This window comes from Cherax quadricarinatus, chromosome 75 (genome assembly GCF_038502225.1).
Source record: "Cherax quadricarinatus isolate ZL_2023a chromosome 75, ASM3850222v1, whole genome shotgun sequence".
NCBI classification, from domain to species: Eukaryota; Metazoa; Arthropoda; class Malacostraca; order Decapoda; family Parastacidae; genus Cherax; species Cherax quadricarinatus.
Genome location: NC_091366.1, coordinates 1,648,591 through 1,666,907, shown reverse-complemented (window position 1 = coordinate 1,666,907; position 18,317 = coordinate 1,648,591). Strand labels below are relative to the sequence as shown.

The 18,317-nt window shown below is 41.6% G+C and overlaps 1 protein-coding gene across 5 annotated transcripts in view; it reads left to right on the top strand.

Annotated features, from left to right (window-relative positions):
* Klp10A (kinesin-like protein 10A) overlaps window positions 1–18,317 on the top strand; it is a 110,775-nt gene that overhangs the window by 66,765 nt on the left and 25,693 nt on the right. For 2 of the 5 annotated variants that reach the window (XM_053780833.2, XM_053780830.2), the window contains exons 2-4: window positions 4,939–5,033; window positions 6,810–6,890; window positions 9,054–9,290. In XM_053780833.2, coding sequence (XP_053636808.1) covers window positions 4,939–5,033; window positions 6,810–6,890; window positions 9,054–9,290 — 413 coding nt within the window. Of the gene's footprint in view, window positions 1–4,564; window positions 4,713–4,938; window positions 5,034–6,809; window positions 6,891–9,053; window positions 9,291–13,844; window positions 13,935–18,317 lie in introns of those variants that run through there. The other 3 variants (XM_070100886.1, XM_070100887.1, XM_070100888.1) reach the window with 3 other exon arrangements.

The window sequence follows — 18,317 nt, the reverse complement described above, 5'->3', positions numbered from 1 at the left end:
GTGCATGAGAAGGAAACCCGTCCAGAACAATGGTATATGATAGGGAAACCCGTCCAGAACAACGAAATATGACATGGAAACCCGTCGAGAACAATGAAATATGAGAAGGAAACCTGTTGGCCTGCGGGCCATTCAAGCACTGCAAGGAAGCTTGCATGAAGGCTGGGCTTATACTTTAGAGATTCCTCGAAATGGGCTCGCAGGTGTACCACAGTAACGTCTTTACTCATACTGGTTTAATGCGTCCCCGTGAATTTAAATATAAATGCAGTATTGGTATTTTTAGGTAGAATGGGACAGTGTTGCCCTTGTACATTTCAGAAAGACTCTTCATGACAGGTACAAAAATAAATCTGAACTCCTTTGTTATTAAGTAGTTTAGAAAACCGACAAATTGAAGAATAAGATTTGTGCAACAATTGGGAACCTTTGAGGAAACGTTTCTCCAGTGTAACTTGTAGATGTATATAGCTGTTATAGGAAGCTTGGAGTGGCTCTTGCCTGGCCTCAGTACGTGCTCACACTGGAGGGAACTTAGGAATGCGGAAGGTGGGTGACAGATGTGGTGAGTTATGACCCTAACCAACGTTCTATGGCTACCTCGACTATGAGTGGATGAAGGGGTATATGTATACCAAGTTAGTTTACATAAATGGGGATCCATCTGCAACGTTTTGAAAAAAATTTTTTTAGCTAGTCTTTCTGTGACCGGTAATTATCAACCCTTAGTACGAGGCTTGAAGTTCTCGGTCATCCGACCGTAGCTGAAATACCTAAACGCTGCAAAGGTGTCGATTTTTTTCCTTTAAAAAAATGCCAGTGGTCGACTCCGTGGATCACCGATCCCAGACTGGGACTCCAGGTCGATGGCTTGTTAACTTAGGCGATTGGTGCTGGCCGCGCACCTTTCAAAAGTTGGTGCCACAGATGACCTAGGTAAAGTTGAAGCCCATGTAATTAACTTCATCTGATTATGTCAGCAGGTAAACACCACATAAAACGTCTAGAAATTTTACGTTTCTCGCAGAACTTCGAATAATAAGATTAATCACTAGGCAGTTAAAACATTTTGTATAAAGTACGGGCAACGTAATGGTACCTTTACGTGAATGGTAAATAATATTCACCTGATGTCCTTGTATTGATAAAGCCACTGGATGGCGAAACGTCTACAAATAGATGCTGCACGTGAATAATTCTTCAATGGTACCTTTGTTGCACAGGTCGTGACAGTCATTTGCTGCACAGACCCAGTCATTAAGGAAGGTTCCTTGATGGAAATATAAACACATATGCAGTATAATGTGATCCTTTATTGACTACGTTTCGCCCACACAGTGGGCTTTTTCAAGTCACAAACAGAACTACCTGGGGTGGAAGGAACGCGAGTATTTATAGTCAGGTTCAGAATGCTGAGGTCAGGTGGAGAATGCTGCATCTGATGTACCGAGTTGGAAAGGAGATTGGATAAGTTTGTGAGCAGACCTTCTACAGTGTTCTTATGTGGGATAGCGATGAAGTTTCTTGGCAAGTGGTTCAGCTATGTTATAGAAGCCACTATTCTGGTTGAAGTTGTCGGATATAGAAATAAGTGATGATTCCAGGATTCTTCGGTATTGAGTGTTGTCTTCTGTGGCGATAAGTCTTGAGTTTCTGTAGTTTATCAAGTGGTTGTGTGAATTACGGTGTTGTACGCAGGCATTCCTTGTATCGTCAGACCTGCTTGCATATTGGTGTTCTGAAATACGTGTTTGGAGGTCCCTTGACTTATCGCCACAGAAGACAACACTCGATACCGAAGAATCCTGGAATCATCACTTATTTCTATATATATCCGACAACTTCAACCAGAATAGTGGCTTCTATAACATAGCTGAACCACTTGCCAAGAAACTTCTTCATCGCTATCCCACATAAGAACACTGTAGAAGGTCTGCTCACAAACTTATCCAATCTCCTTTCCAAGCTACCCAAGATTTTAGACTATAACCCCACTCGGTACATCATCAGATGCAGCATTCTCCACCTGACCTCAGCATTCTGAACCTGACTATAAATACTCGCGTTCCTTCCACCCCAGGTAGTTCTGTTTGTGACTTGAAAAAGCCCACTGTGTGGGCGAAACGTAGTCAATAAAGGATCACATTATACTGCATATGTGTTTATATTTCCATTGTGTCGGTATTTTATACCATTTATTTCCAAGGTTCCTTGATGCTGGTGAAGGGCTCTTAATCAGACGAATCGGACTTGTACTCTAACTCCTTGAATTGAGCTTGAATGCCTTCCATTCTCAAAAGCGCTGTGACCTCTAGGGGTTTTGCGCTCCCCAGGAATATAAAGCACAGGTCCAGTGGCACGAAGTAATTTGTTGCACAGGTCATAAGTAAAGCCTGAGCACCTACATAAATGCGTGGACCGGGGGAGAGCTAAGCGGTTGGTCCCATTCAGTCGCAGGAAAGTGCATATATAAGTTTAGCATGGTAAGAAAAGGTGAAGGCAGCTGATAAGTGGCATAAGGGGAACGTGACGGGGAGGTCACTGGTGTCATTGGTGTAGAGTTGTTGCTCCCTTGAGGTGACGCTGACATTATAACACTTATTCGCATCCCCCCCTCCTCCCTCACAACCCTCCACAAGCACTTGTATTCGACACCAGCACTCGCTTGCCCCTCGCAGCCTCTACACTACCCTCCACTAGCTCTTGTCTCCTCTACCAGCACTCACTCGACCCTCACAACCTTCACAATTAGCTTCTTGTCCTCGCCACCAGGTGTCAGATCAACCGGACTCTTGATATACATGGTTTAAGACACGTGAGTAAACAATAGGACATTAGTAAGCGTTCCAGGTTGGGACCTTCATCTTCTGAAGTGATAGTAAAGGACAGTAAAGTTTTCTAATGTCCTAGTATTTACTCACGTCTCTTAAATAACTAGTCTTGTTCACATCAAAGTGATGGATGTATTGGGCCTGCTGCTGCTGCTGAGCCGCCGCCTAGTTAATAAATAAGTTAGCAGAAAGCCTGGCTCCTGGCCGGTTACGAGGGTAGACAATTGAAACAGGTCAGAAGTATATGCCCTTAAAACAACTGTTAAAATTGTTCATGTGGGACGGGAAATCTCTAAAAGGTTAGTTGGAGCCTGGAAAATAGGTGGTATCCATGTCTCAAGAAAGGGGGAGGGGGAATCTTATTCCTCCGATCTTGGCACCTTCCTTGAAGTGATAGAATTAAGAGTGTGCCAAAGTATCGACGATATCGGACTAAAATTTTGGTAGTCTCATCCCTAGTTAGTTATCTGGGGTGAAAATTTGCATTCCAGAATTTTGGACCAAACGACTTGTAGGTAAAGGTCAGTGTATGGTGCCTGTCCTATTGAAGGTCACTGCTGGTGCACTGCCACACGCACTCTACTACTGTGCCTCGGTGACCCGCCAGAAAACACAAGATAAATGCCGCGAAGGCTAGGAAAATGACAGGGTGGATAATGAGAAATTTCAGAAAAGGTAAATGCCAGTGGTGACACTATTTGAATTTGTGCTCTCGTTTAGAATATTTGTTAGGCTCGTTAAAACCAGGAAAGATACAAAGCTGGTAAAGGTACAGAGGTCGTTTACTGCCTGATTGTGCTCAAATTTACTGGAGTGAGTTACGGGAGGACGTTTGAAATAGATCCAGTGGAACGCAGTTGCGCCATGACAGCAATAAGAATACTGATAACATCCGTAGCCCAACTTAATTGATCAGGCCAGTAGTCCTGGTCTGAGACTGGGCATAGGGCCGCTGACTTACGAAAACGACTCCATGTAAAACCTACTAGCAGCAGCAGCAGCAGCAGCAGCAGCAGATACCAAGAAACATTGCCGCGTCAACCAGTCGGTGAGGGATGTGGCCCATGGGGCCAGCAATAAATAACAGCAGACTGAATGAACAGGCAGTCAACTAAAGCCTGCCCCCAGGCTGAGCTGCAAAGGTAGAAAAACTATGAACATTGGTCACGGGTATGACAAGTAAGTCTCTTCTGGAGTAAATGTTAATTAAGCCTCATTTCTGAAGTGTTGTAAAGTTGTAAGACCCCAGTTTTTTTGTTTTTTTTTTTTTTGTTTTACGAATCTCCCAAATCTTGTATTCTATGCTCATTTACGTGTACAATTTTACTGTTGAATGTATTATATCTAAGCGTTTTGGCCCCGCTCTTAAACCTCACCAGTCTACCATACATGTTGATTATCACTGTCTTGTTATGTACACGAAGTATTTATAAAGCTCTTGGCTGTTGAAACATAGCCTTCAATTAAATGTTCTAAACGTTACATACATCTACCCAGTGTTTTAACTTCGGTTATGCTACTTAGACTGAGTTTTTCACTCGTATGCATGTTCTTGTGTGCTTGTAGATATGCAGGCACACTTTGAAACAAAAATGTTTGAAGCCATAAATGGTTTGTCGTTGGGTTTAAAAGCTTAGGTAGGTAATACTTAGCAACGGGAAGACATTTAATAGAGGTTAGGAGTGAACTTGAGGTGCATCTAACTAGGCATGCGCATGTGCCAGCTGTCCTGGTAAACTGGAGGGCTTCCCTCGAGGCTGCCTTCACACCAGGACAGGCGCCACAGTTAGATACATCTTGGTACTACATTGTCCCGCACTATACACGGTGATGAATTATTCTTGTTTATGGTCGAGGGAAGGAGTTTGAGGCAACGCTCAGGTAAGTACAATGCCTTTTATATTTAAACTTAAATATAAATTTTATGGAAACTTGATTAGTTTAGAAAATTAGAAATTATTATACAGAACGTAGAATAATTTGTTTTTAAACTAAAGCTTCATTTCAGAATTAGGAGGAAGTATCTTGAAATTAGCTTTGGCAATGCAGTTAATGGCAGTTGTAAATTTTGACTGTATAGTAATTCCTGCACCCTCTTTGTCTATAGGTCGTGTTCACTCAGCGACGGTCTCCGCCGTCAATCCTACCGCCAGGAGCGTCACAGTAGAATGGTTTGAAAAGGGAGAAACTAAAGGGAAAGAGGTGAGTATTCTTACTTAAATTGTCGGACATTGTCTTGTAGGAGACAAACATAGCTAGGTTGTGATGACACTGTGGACTTGCTGACCTCTAGCATCAACAGCCTAGTTGACATTATAGTTTTATTAGACTAAATTGAAGACAGGACGTAGGTTTTCCCTATAGATAAGGAGCTTCCCAGTGGCTCAGCAGTGTGCTGCCACTGTCTAATACTAGTATATTGGGGAGGTGCGGGATATACATTGGTCACCACTTCCCAGGGCAAGTGCATGTGGCATTGAGGAGACTTAATTGAGCATGCCTGTAACTGTTGGTGCTAGCTAGGACAGGTCAGTCGTAAGTCCTAAGGGCTATGCTGGCGTCGAGGGATGGGCCGATACAATTTTTTTCGCCGATACTGATACCATAAAAATTGGTTAGTACTCGGATATCAAACTCTGGCCCACCCTTACTTGTCATTAACAGAAACACCAACAGTTTGATCGCGATAGGCTGTCAGCTACCGTAGCCAGCCTGGTGCAGGACCTGGGGGCGATGATTCTCTGAATTACCATCAAGTAGGTAGACAACTGACAGGTTACGAGTGGTGGTGGTGGTGATCTAAGCGTAAGGAACTACAGTAATACAATTGACATGATCAGAATAAAAAAAAAACTAATAAAACTTGTTCTAGTAAGTTTCCTGAACACTAAATCTTGACAAGTGCACGGAAGAGTTGAGCTCGGAAGCTTAAAAGTTCTTTGAAAGTCGCGCTGAGAAAGTTGTCACAGTAATCGCAGTTTTAAAAGTTACAGTAGAACTGCTGAAAAGGCCGTAAATGTCACAAACAAGGGAAGAAAGTCGACACAAATTACTGATGCGAAACAGTACAAAATAGTTATTACATTCGGAATAAATTTAAATAATTTTCCCCATACCATTCTTGACAAGTTATTAAAGAATATGGTAACATTCCAATTTAATGGCTGCGTAAAATCTACATAAATATATTTTATGTTGGCTTCCAAATTGTTACACAGGACCAAGAAATGAGTGAATGAAAGAAAATCTTGCCTTAGTAGTTTGCTTAAAATCATGAGTTCAAGACAGGCCTGCCTGTTTTTCACGGCACGGTCGCCGCATAAATTCTACCTTGGAAATTATCTCGCGTATTAGATCTCGCGAAATTTTTTTTATCATAAACCCGCACTTGGGAAGTGAAGAACTAAATTAATTTTTCGTTGCTACTGACAACGTTCCAGGATGGACCTAAACGTCGTGGCTAGAACAAATTCACCAAAGGTTACTCCTATGTGTTGGTTTTCGGTGAATTTGTTCTAGCAACGGCTAGAACGCAGCATCTAGGCACTATTCGTGGGATGCTGAGTTATAAGAAATAATAACTTGCAAAATACTACAGGAACATCGCAGCTTTAGTTTTTCGAAGGTGATTACAAAGTTACTAAAAACTGCTGACCTAGACTCAGTTCACGGAGGCAGCGGAACGATGGCAAAAAGTACTTTTAAAATCTCGTTCAGGACTGAAAGGAAACCTGTGAAGCTAGTCAGCGATAGGTGTCGTTGCCGCAGCAAAAATAATTGGTTTACACAAGCTCACAGGTTTATCCTCCATGAATGTCACTCGTACAAATTCTGGTATAGTCTGTAAAGGATGTCAAGGCTATTTATTTGCCATGCACCAGAATGAAAGGTCAGTACTCCATTTTTAGGCCAGTTTTGATTATACACATTTTGTTACACAATAATTACTTTGCTAGTATTTTTCCATTTTATTTTCAGATCGAATTTGATGCGGTGTTCGTCCTCAATCCCGACTTAGCTCCACAGGACCAGAACGCCATGCCACCACCCACAAAATTTGTAAGTACCGCCACATGTGTAGCTCACCATACAACCACTAAGGTTGGCACGCCTACAGCACACCACAGCACCTACACCACAAGGCATGTACTATGCACAGTTATGCCCACCAACTTGCTATTACTCATAACCAACACGCGTTCCTCTGGCAGGGTCACGAACAGCCCTACAACAATTGTTCACTCACTCCTGTACACTTTATCACTTCACAAATGCACGCATGTAGCACCCACTTACAAGTGCCTCATTGTACGGTTAGACGTTACGGTATAGAGGAAGCATAGTGTGGGTAGAGTACAACACTGGAGCTTGGCTGTAGAGTTGTACTTGGTTATATCCATACCCGGGGAATGAGACTTGGGCTTCATGTTATGAGGTTGAGAGCGTGCATGACCTCATGTTCCAGATAGCTCTACCCTCCAGGGAGCTCGCTAGTTTATATTGGACGTCAGTGTCTTACTCTCATACACGCTACAAATAATCCTTTCCCCCATTTGGATATGTTAAAAAATTTGCTTATACTTTGGTCCGTCTTTAAAGTAAACAACCAATATTTGCGTGTTCAGTAGGGGTTGCATTATGCCCTGTGAGGTTTTCAACAGATGTTCACCCAGTGGTGTCAGTCTTCGCTTGAGGGGAATGGCTGACGGAACCGTGAATGAGAGCAAGAGGCAGACCACGCCACGTGCAATACACGCTTTTATTGGTATCAATATGTTAGTTGTAGGTGCTGGAAACTCTTCATAATGTACTACTGTCGCTCCGATAACGCTTTGCAAAATCCTTGTTCTCGCAGGTCCTGCGTCTGAAAGTTGTGCTTGGAGGTCTTTGAAGGTCTTCGTCAAATGGCTGAACTTTGAAAACAAGCGTAGTTCTGAGTTTATACTTGAAAACAAATGTATGTTATGTCTTTACTAACTTGCAGTCGTCATAAATCTTATTGTAGACCAGATCAGGACTAGCAAGTTGCAGTTCTTGACAGCTTGAAAATTCTAACAGCCTCGCTTTAAAATGGGAATAAGGTGCTGTTGAAAAAATAATGAACATACATTGGTCGGTGACCGCTTAGATATCTGCTTGACAATATTGTAGTTGATTCTCGTTTGTCGGCAAACACCCTCGTTGGCAGTGGTCAGAAAAAATGTGCTAAAACGCCGACTGACAGTTTTACAGCAGATTTTAAGTTAAGCACGTTAAATTTGCGCTTTAGGACCAAGTGCGGTGGGTAGCTAGCACGACATGTAGATGTTCGGTACCTGTATCGTAGTGACTCACGGTGCAAATATTGTAAATTGTGTGCAAGTGGACAGTAAAATGTTTGCAGGCACTCGTATTTTTTTTAATTACGATCCTGTTAGTAATAACTAGAAACCAAGCTTGACAACTAGACATCTTCATTACGTTAGATTTTACATTACTGTTGTTAAAGTAAATAATACAAAGCTGGGACTTCACCAAGTTTGTTTTTAATGCGGTTCGGATACAGTTGCTGTATAATCAACTAGACGAACTTGAGGACTTCCAATGGGCGAGATCTCCTGTCTTAACATGTACACCATAAACTGTTTAACCTGATAGTGTTTTATAACATTTCCATGCCATGGTTAGATTAGGTAGATTTGTCAGGAAACAGGACAAGTGTTTCCTGACGCGGGTTTTGGTTACATGACCCGCAGCTGGAGCTTTTGGTCGTTGGAGCCTTCCGCTCCAGCTTTCTATTTCATGCTGGGAAGGTTGAGATTAGTAATCTGTAAATTTAAAACTGTACGCGCTTGGACATATGTTAGAAGACTAGGTAAAGTTGTGTACCAATCTGGGTAGCGGCATTGTATCATTTTTTAAAACTTTCCAATTAAACTTAATAAAACGGTCGCATCATGTATAACACGAGTGTTCAAGCAGCTCTGACATCTATATGCGAATTATGGTAAAATGGTTATTAGAGTTGTATATAAATGTACGATGGTATGCAGAATAACGGTTTCCAGCACCACATGTTAGTCTTGTAGTTATACAGGTGTTTGAAGTGAACTCCGGCCCAGATGCTGACAGTAGGGAAGTAAGCCTTCCACACTTTTCCCTTATCGTATTGTGGGAGAAGTTACTCCTTTATCTTGCTTGGGTGTGCTGGCCAACAAGACTTGACTCCCCTACACCCATCAGGACGACGAGGACGAGGAATCCAGCTTGTCAGAGGCAGACCTCAGTGATTACGTGTCAGGACTCAACGTTGGCAGAGCGCTGAGAGGGTCTGGACGCTTCCTGAGATCTTCCCACACCCACACCAACGTTCCGGCCGCCTACCACCCACAACGCCCACCCTCAGCCCATACGTCACATCTACCGAGGCCTCCAGGGCACCAGGTGGCTCGCTCACAGTCTGCCTCCAGGCTCACCATGGTACGCCAGCCAGCCATACAGCCTGCAGCTTCCCTCCCCCCTTTCCTAATTCTTAAGTCATGCCCCTCTCCCTTTCCGCGGTATGCCTCCCTCCCTTTCCACGGTATGCCTCCTTTCCCCACGTTATGCCCTCCTCTGGCTCCCCTATATCTCTGGAAGAGGACCTGTCTTCATACTCCCAGCAAGTAGCACAGTCCTAGAATTTCCTGGTGTAAGTATGAAAATAAGGAGGGTTGAAGACAGGCCTCCCGGCATCTTCAGGTTGTGTGAAAGGTGGGCGGGAAGAGTGACTGCCGTCGCTGCTGCCGTCCACCTTCACATGCCGGGCACGGCGCGCACCTGCATGACGTGGTGGTCTTTTTGCCTACTGCAATGTTCACATTTATTTGCATGACGCTCATTTTACTGCATGCGCTTAATTTCATGCACCAATTTTTTTTCCAAGTACGTAAAGTGCTTCTCTAGATTTAGGAAAGTTATACTTAGATATTATATATATTTATATATATATCTAATATAAAATGAAATTAATCTATAATTTTTTTTAGTTGTGTATTGTGGTAGACGTTGAACAAAATATTGCCTTTCAGTGGTATGTGTAAACTTCATTCTTGTGGCATTTAGTACAACTGCGTTTATGTACAGGATTTTTTTTTTTTCACCCGACACGGGGGAAACTAGTGATAGTTATACAACATAACTGGATTGCTAAGGTCGGTGTGAAGCATGTTGTCATGGTTACACGGGGGGTGGAAGAGACTTCCCCTCTCGTCCTTTCCCCTCATCAGGACGTGGAAAAAAAAACTGGTGGGAGCCGGGAGAGTTGTAAAGCTCTGCTAACCAGATACTTATATTCTAAGACAATCGTTTTTCCCTCTCATGATTACCTCCCGAAGCTTGCTTGGTATCCTCGTCTCTACCATTTTTTTTTATATGGGATTGAAATGTGTTGTCCTTGCGATGCATAGTACCTATTGCTCATTTTTTTTTATCCAACGTTTTCTCTTATTACATTGTTGCTTTAAATGTGACGTTATCACACCAGTCTGTGTCGTCCATGTGCATCTCCTCAACTCTCACCCGTATTGTCTTACTCTCCCGACCCCGTTGTTCTCCCCACCCCTGTTCTTCCTTCCCACCCCCTGTTGTCTTCCCCCCCCGTTGTCCTTCCCACCCCCTGTTGTTCACCCACCTGTTGTCTCCCCCCCCCCGTTGTCCTTCCTTCCCACGCCCCCCGTCCTTTTCATCCACGTTTTTATTCCCGCTTAATTTTCCTGACTGCCTAACCGTAATGTCTTATTCCTAACCCCGTTGTCTTCCCACCCATCCTTCTCGTCTTTTCCGCCCACCCCATCCTCGCCCTCTCGACCCCCGTCTCCTCCTCCTCTCCACCTGGTCTAGTTATCCTTCAAGCTTCTCTTTCAACTGACATCACTGGAAAAATCCTAGGTACTGGAAGGTAAAACTCCAATGTTTTTTACATGTGGGGTTAATGTGAATGATGGCTATAAAAGTACATAACAGGTGAATCATTGTTTAAAAATTGTGGAGCAGAGTGATGGAGCAAATTAACATCGTTATGACGGCAGTGCCTTGTGCCTTGCAGTTGGCAGGAGTAAAATGAATAACAGGAATAAATTCAGAATGTTTCGATAACAGAAGAACTAACTTGAAGCAAGCGCACATGCAGTTGGAACTTTTAGATACTTTGTAAATAATGGTAAATACTTGAAATAGTGATGTTACTGTTATGTGGGTTCGATAGGAGAAGCGATGGTAGCAAAGGAAACAGTAGACTTATGGAGGCGTTGTAATGATTGTGACGAAGCCCAGCTTGTCCATCTGCTAGGCCTGGTAGAGCGAGGCAGAAGCCTCTGGTTGACAACCTGTTTGCATAAGAAACAAAAAGGTACAATACCGTGGCTGGAACAATACACAAATAACCCGCACATGAAGAGGAGCTTGCCACGACGTTTCGGTTAGACATGGACTGCCTATAAAATGGAGCAAAACAGTGTACTACAATGCTGTTGACATCAGAACACAAAGAAAACATAGCAAGGCAAACAAATTGTACATGAATTATGAGATTAAGACGCCAGTCCATTGGATGAATCATTCGTTTGCCTCGATTAGTTATGTACTCCCTACTAGTCACAGCTGGGAAGATACTAGAGCTGGAAGAGTACTGTCCACATGAAACAAGTCTAAATTACTGGGAATGCCTTAAAGTACCTGTGTGTGTGTGCGCGCGCGTGTGTGTGTGTGTGTGTGCGCGTGTGTGTGTGCGCGCGTGTGTGTGTGCGCGCGTGTGTGTGTGCGCGTGTGTGTGTGTGCGCGTGTGTGTGTGCGTGTGTGTGTGCGTGTGTGTGTGTGCGCGTGTGTGTGTGTGCGCGTGTGTGTGTGCGCGTGTGTGCTCGCGTGTGTGCGCGCGCGCGTGTGTGTGCGCGCGCGTGTGCGCGTGTGTGTGTGTGCGTGTGCGTGTGTGTGTGTGTGTGTGTGTGTGTGTGCGCGTGTGTGTGCGCGCGCGTGTGTGTGCGCGCGCGTGTGTGTGTGCGCGTGTGTGTGCGCGCGCGTGTGTGTGTGCGCGTGTGTGTGCGCGTGTGTGCGCGCGTGTGTGCGCGTGTGTGCGCGTGTGTGCGTGTGCGCGTGTGTGCGTGTGTGTGTGCGTGCGCGCGTGCAGTTCTGTGGAGATGAGAGATGATTCTGAAAAAATCTATCAAGTGCCAGATGAACCAGGCTGTGATGAAAACTAGTCAGTGGGCTGCCAACAGGAACAGCCTGGTTGACCTGTTAAGCCCAAAACGAGCCTGGTCCAAGGCCGAGCTTCAGGAGTAGAAAAAGTATACCCATACTGTACTGCATGTGGGATAATATTAAGAAGTCCAGCATTCTAGACTACCTCATAATTTTCTGCAGTGAAAACTGAAAATTTAGAATAAATAGAATGAGAAGCTGTCATCAGGCCATTTAGAGAATAGTCAGAACCAGGAAAATGCCTAGAAGATGTATTAAACTTGAAAGGTGCACAGGTTAAGTTGGATTAGGCATTTAGAGAGGATAGCTCAAGAAGTTGACTGAGAAGATACTCTAAATTAAGGGTGGAGGGAAAGAGGTAGGGTTGTCCCAGGATGAGTTAGGGAAGAGGGGGGGTGAAGGTGGTTTCCAGTCTTGGGAATCTTTAACATCCAGTAGGAGGATTGTGAGAGCTTGTTAGATCAGAGTGGAGATGTTTTTTTTTTTTATTCAGTTTACTATTGGAATATGAGCAAAGTAAATTGTGAAGGGATTCAGAGAAACCGGTTAGCCAAACTTGAATCTTGGAGATGTGAAGTGTAGCACTTGCAGAAGGTATGGGGTTGCTGCAGTTGGGAGGGTTATCTGAATTGTGATATCACCACATTTCTGGCAAGATGGCAGTTGAATGAATGATGATAAATGTTCCTTTTTTGAGGGGGGTTAAGGCAAGAAAAATACGATCGTTTTGACTTAGCAGTAGGACGACCAAGAGGATATAACGCAAAACAAGATGAGGTAAGGTATGCATCAAAGATAAGAAAATACCTTAGGCAGTGGTGGCAGGTGACTGGAGTAATCTGAGAATGTAGTTTCTTAAAACCACTGAGTATTTATATATTGTAAACTGATAAATTAATTTAAGACTAGATCTTGAATCTTACAAGCCATGTAACTATAAATACGCACAGATAAATGATTACAGTACTATCGCTGTTCTGTACTTGTACATTATGTATACAGTACCGGATTTAATATGGGTAAAAGCTTTTGAATTCCTGGGAATGCAGTACTGTACATGTTGTGTTATGAAAATTGTGAAGCTGTGGATATTTTGTTTAAAAAAAAAAAGTTTACATGTTAAATTATAACATTACAGAGAGACTTGATTACAGTGGAACCTTGGTACTTGAACAATCATTATTTGAACGCTTTGTTCGGAAAAAAAAAACGCTTGGTAGTCGACTGTTTGCTTCTCACTCGACCAAACAAACACAACCTGCCAGAATTTCCCTGTAAAGTTTTTCTCTTCATTTTTTTATTTGTATAAACAAGTCACCAAGGGGTCTAAGAATAGTGTTAACAGCCAACAAAAAAGAAAATGGGTTTGGAAAAATTTGTTCAGTACTCTAACAGATTGGCACTCGAACAGCTTTCTGGAACAAATTAAGTTTGAGTACCGAGGTTCCACTGTATTTATTCGTGGGTCATTGCTTGAAACTTGCTTGCAAGGATGTTTCACACCTTGTATTACTAAACCACCTTCATTGGTAATTGTCACAGTAAACACATTTCTGTACATTGTTAAAATAAGAATGTTTCCAGTGAATAAAATAAGCAGTGGGAAAATCCAAGGTAATGCTAAATCTGCACTCTATTTTGGCAAATATTTCTTTGTGTACACATTTCTTAATAATTTGCAAGCAGTCAAAAATGTGGATAATTACATACTGTACAGTAAGCTAGCATTGCAATAACTTTTCACTTCTGACCAACACAGTAACTTTATTGTTCGTTTCTGAACAACATTGTAAATCTTCAATGATACTTTTAATGCACTTAGTCCCTCTTCCCCCCTCCCCTTCATGCATTCCCCAGGATGATGATGATGTGGATGATGATGATGCTGTAAGTAATAATGCATTGTAATTCATATTGTATGTCTGTCCATTTATAGTGCCTTCGTTTTCAGACGTATTTTTTTTTTTTTAATCCAAAGTTTAATTTGACGATTTCTGCGCACATGTACGGTATACCCAGTTACGTTCGTTACTCGACTGATTCTTAGTTGCATCCTGTCAGTAGTATTTTTGCATCCTAGTTAATATGTCCATCTGGATCTGATGCATTGCTGGAGATTGTCCATTTGTTGTTTTCCTCTTGTTCCGTTAGTGTGTGCGTGTGTTGTATGTGGATGTCCCGTTTTGCCCTCCCTGAACCCAGAGCTCAATGTTGACTTATAGTAGTAAATTTAATTTTGAATTTAATATTCTGGTTGATCATACTTTCATTTTACATGGGCATGTTAAGTATAAATAGTATTTTAAAAAATCAGGGCATGGTTTTTATAATTTTTAGATAAAAATGCATATGTTGGAGGATGTACTATTAAATCATACATATGTATTAGAAAGCCTAATTGTGCAATGCAGGTAGTGTCCATGAGGAAACTGGATTAATGTCTGCAGATGTACCTCATTTACTAGGTAGATAGTTACCTCACTCACTAGATAATTACCTCACTTGATGGCTGTGTAGGCCTTTGTACTGCTGGCAGCAACAGCTTGGTTCACCAGCCATTCAAAAAGGAAATCTGGCCTCGGGCTAGGCTACGAGGGGTAAAATCCATGTTGCAACCAGGGGCAGGGTTTGTGTATAAAAAAAAGTTCTCTGAAATACTTTTGGTTATTGTATGTAAAAATTGTGAATTAACTAATCCTGGTACAGGCTTGGGGCTTCCTGGTCACCTCTGATACTGTTCAGTTAGGTTGCTTCTCGCAACTTGTACATTAACTGTGTGACCGGGATACTTCAAAGAATAACCAAAAAAAAAAAAAAAGGCACAATACTGTGATTGGAACGATACACAAATAACCCGCACAAAGAAGAGAGAAGCTTACGACGACGTTACGGTCTGACTTGGACCATTTACATCACACTGCGTGACTTTGTAAATGGTCCAAGTTGGACTGAAATGTCGTCGTAAGCTTATCCTCTCTTTGTGCGGGTTATTTGTGTATACTTCAAAGAATCTTCAGTCAGTTCTTAAACTTCTGGAGGATTGATTTTGTTTGTTATTGCATGTTTAAGTGCTAACTGATTTTAGTCTTGCTACATGTTTATGCAACTTAATGTTTTGCATTCTAATGTTTTAGAGGTCTTGGAAAATATAAGGATAAATTTGGTAAAATATTTAAATTATGGGAGTCTTAAATTACTAGAAATATACCCTAGCAGGAAAGGGGTACCTGATAATATATACAGCAAGGATATTTAAGGGCATGATTATAAATCTACACAAAACCATGGTTAGTCGGAATGAGAGATTGAAGTAAGTGTAAAATAAACCCTGTGAAAAGCAAAATCACCATAGCTCAATAAGAGAACAGTCTACATCAGTAGTCCACAGCTAGTCAGCCTGCTACCGGCAGATAAAAGAAAATATTGCCTGAACAAATGTAGAAGTCTGCAAAAGGACTATGCTAAGTGTCAGGTGAAGCAGGTTGTGCTAGCTGTGGGGATCAGTAAGGTGCCAACAGCAGCAGCCTTGTTCAACAGGCAAGCAACAGAGAAACCTGGCCCCAGACTGGGCTACAAGAGTGAACAACACCCTTGATACTGATCACAGGTGTTTGATACTGATGACAGGTGTGATGTACCAGATATTTAATATTAAGAAAACTGTAAAAAATTTTATTGATAGAAAAGACTAGCTTGCATTACATCAGGAAGCAGGCAATTGGGTAGTCAAGACATGACAGTAGGACACAAGGCAAAGTGAATTTACCAGTTTGTTGTTAATGGAAGAGACGTTTATGGTACCCAGTCATTTAGTTTGAAGTTCAGTGGTTGTAGAGTACACTGCTGTTTGATTCATATTTAAGCCATAAATTCCACTATTTGTAAAATATCCATGTCTTCAGCACTTTTTTTTTTTTTTTTTTTCTCTCTCGCAACTGTGGCTTCTTGTTGGTAACAAAATCTTTCCTATTTACTTTTTGTATTTTCTATAGTAGACTTAACATTTATTCAGATAAAACTCTTTTTTTTAGCACACTGGGGCCCCAGTCTCTGGGCCCAGACTTTCAGCATAACTTCAGATTTAGCACCCATTAATTCACATGTATAATAGTACGTGTATACTGGTCGCATCACAATTGAGCCTCTAAGGAAAGTGATTTTAATTATGCTGCACCAGCCGTCTTGTCTTGGTTATATCCACTCTGGCCTTGTTGTGGTGAATGGAGTGGTGCATCCATTGGAAACTTGATACCAGTACAACACTGTTTAATGTTACCTTTCAATAATTGATATTGCAATGTTATAAACTTTAATATTTGAAAGCTTTCATGAACTAGTAAACTTTGCCAGGTGGTTAATTTTTGTAATAATGATAAACCCATGAATGGTGAGAGGTAGTCTGTTATGAAATAATACGGTATTAATTTTACTTACTGCATGTGCTGAATGCTGTTGTATATTCTTTAGGCCTGTGTAAAAAAAAAAAGTTTGTATGTCATTGGCATCTTAGCGAGCACTCAGTAGTGCTAGACAAATCCTGTGTATCGGTAATATACTTTATGAAAATAAATATCCAGAGGGATGAGGATGGGTTATTGAGATGGTTTGGACATGTAGAGAAGATGGAATGAAATAGAATGACTTCGAGAATATACAAATCTGTAGTGGAGGGAAGATAGGGTAGGGGGTCGGCCTAGGAGAGGTTGGAGGGAGGGGGGTAAAGGTGGTTTTGTGTGCGAGGGGGCTTGGACTTACAGCAAATGTGTGTGAGCATGTTAACAGGAGTGAATGGAGACAAATGGGTTTTTAGGACTTGACGTGCTGTTGGAGTGTGAGCAAGGTAACATTTATGAAGAGATTTGGGGAAACCGGCAGGCCGGACTTGAGTCCTGGAGATGGGAAGTACAGTGTCTGCACTCTGAAGGAGGGGTGTTAATGTTGCCGTTTTATAACTGTAGTGTAAAGCATGCCTCTGGCAAAACAGTGATGGAGTGACTGATGGTGAAAGTTTTTCTTTTTCGGGCCACCCTGCCTTGGTGGGAAACGGCTGATGTGTTAGTGAAAAGATTTTTTTTTTTTTGTTTAAACAATTAAGAAATTTAATGGTATTTTTGAGAACTGATTGGCCAATATTTTTAGTTTATACAGCATTTAGAATTTGACATTGTAACCAAAATAGTATGTATAGTGTAGTAGATATTAATGATTTCTTAGCCTCTTTTTGTATTTGGTTTTGAACTAGAAGTGTGTATCCTCCAGCTGTATGAAAACTTTACTTTCCCTCCATTACTAGTAATACTAGTTGTAGCTACAGTATTTACTGTAAATACTGGAGCTACAGTATTTATTGTACTTGACCTACTAATATCCTGACTGAAATTAGCTTGAGTACTACACAGTGGACCCTTGAATTTCATCATCTCTTTCCTGTATGTAAAACTAGTTACTCTGTAAAATGCACTTTTTGTTAATATTTCCCATAAGAAATAATGTAAATTCAATTAATCCATTCCAGACACCCAAAAATATTAAATATATTTTATAGAGAATAACTATAGTTTTACACACAGAAAAGGGATGATGAAATTCGAGGGTCTACTGTACAGCCTCTCCTCAACGATGGAGTTCGGTGAGGAGCATACTATATTGGTAGTGGGTTTGTGTCAGTCATCTTTGATGTTGTTTTAATGTTACCTTTGCCCCATTTATAACATTTCTGATATTTTTAAATGTTTATACAGTAGTGTACTACAGTATGCCTAAATCACAACATATAAATGTACATAAACTGTTGAAGTTGATCTAGCAGCTCATCAGTGGTTAGTTCTTCATTGTCCTCCTCCACCAACTCTTCCACATCCTCCCCACTAACCTCCAACCCCAAGGACTTTCCCAATGCCACAATGGATTCCTCAACTGGCACAGTATTCTCAGGGTTAGCCTCAAACCCTTCAAAATCCCTTTTGTCTACACATTCTAGTTTCTTCCAAGCAGAGTTCAAGGTCCTCTTTGTCACTTCCTGAATAGAGGAAATTGGCTCTAATATACATTATGGAGGTATGCATGCTAGTCAGAGCCAGTCGTAAGTCAGAGTCGTCGGTAAATGAGTACGTCGCTAAGTGAGGAGAGGCTGTATTGTATTCTTACTCTTAAAATAATAATGTAATTTGTTGAATAATTATACCTGGCACTTATAATTTATAAACCTGCATTGTGTATACACAGTAAACTTAAAAATCTTGAAATTGACCTTTTCAAGAATTTTTAAAA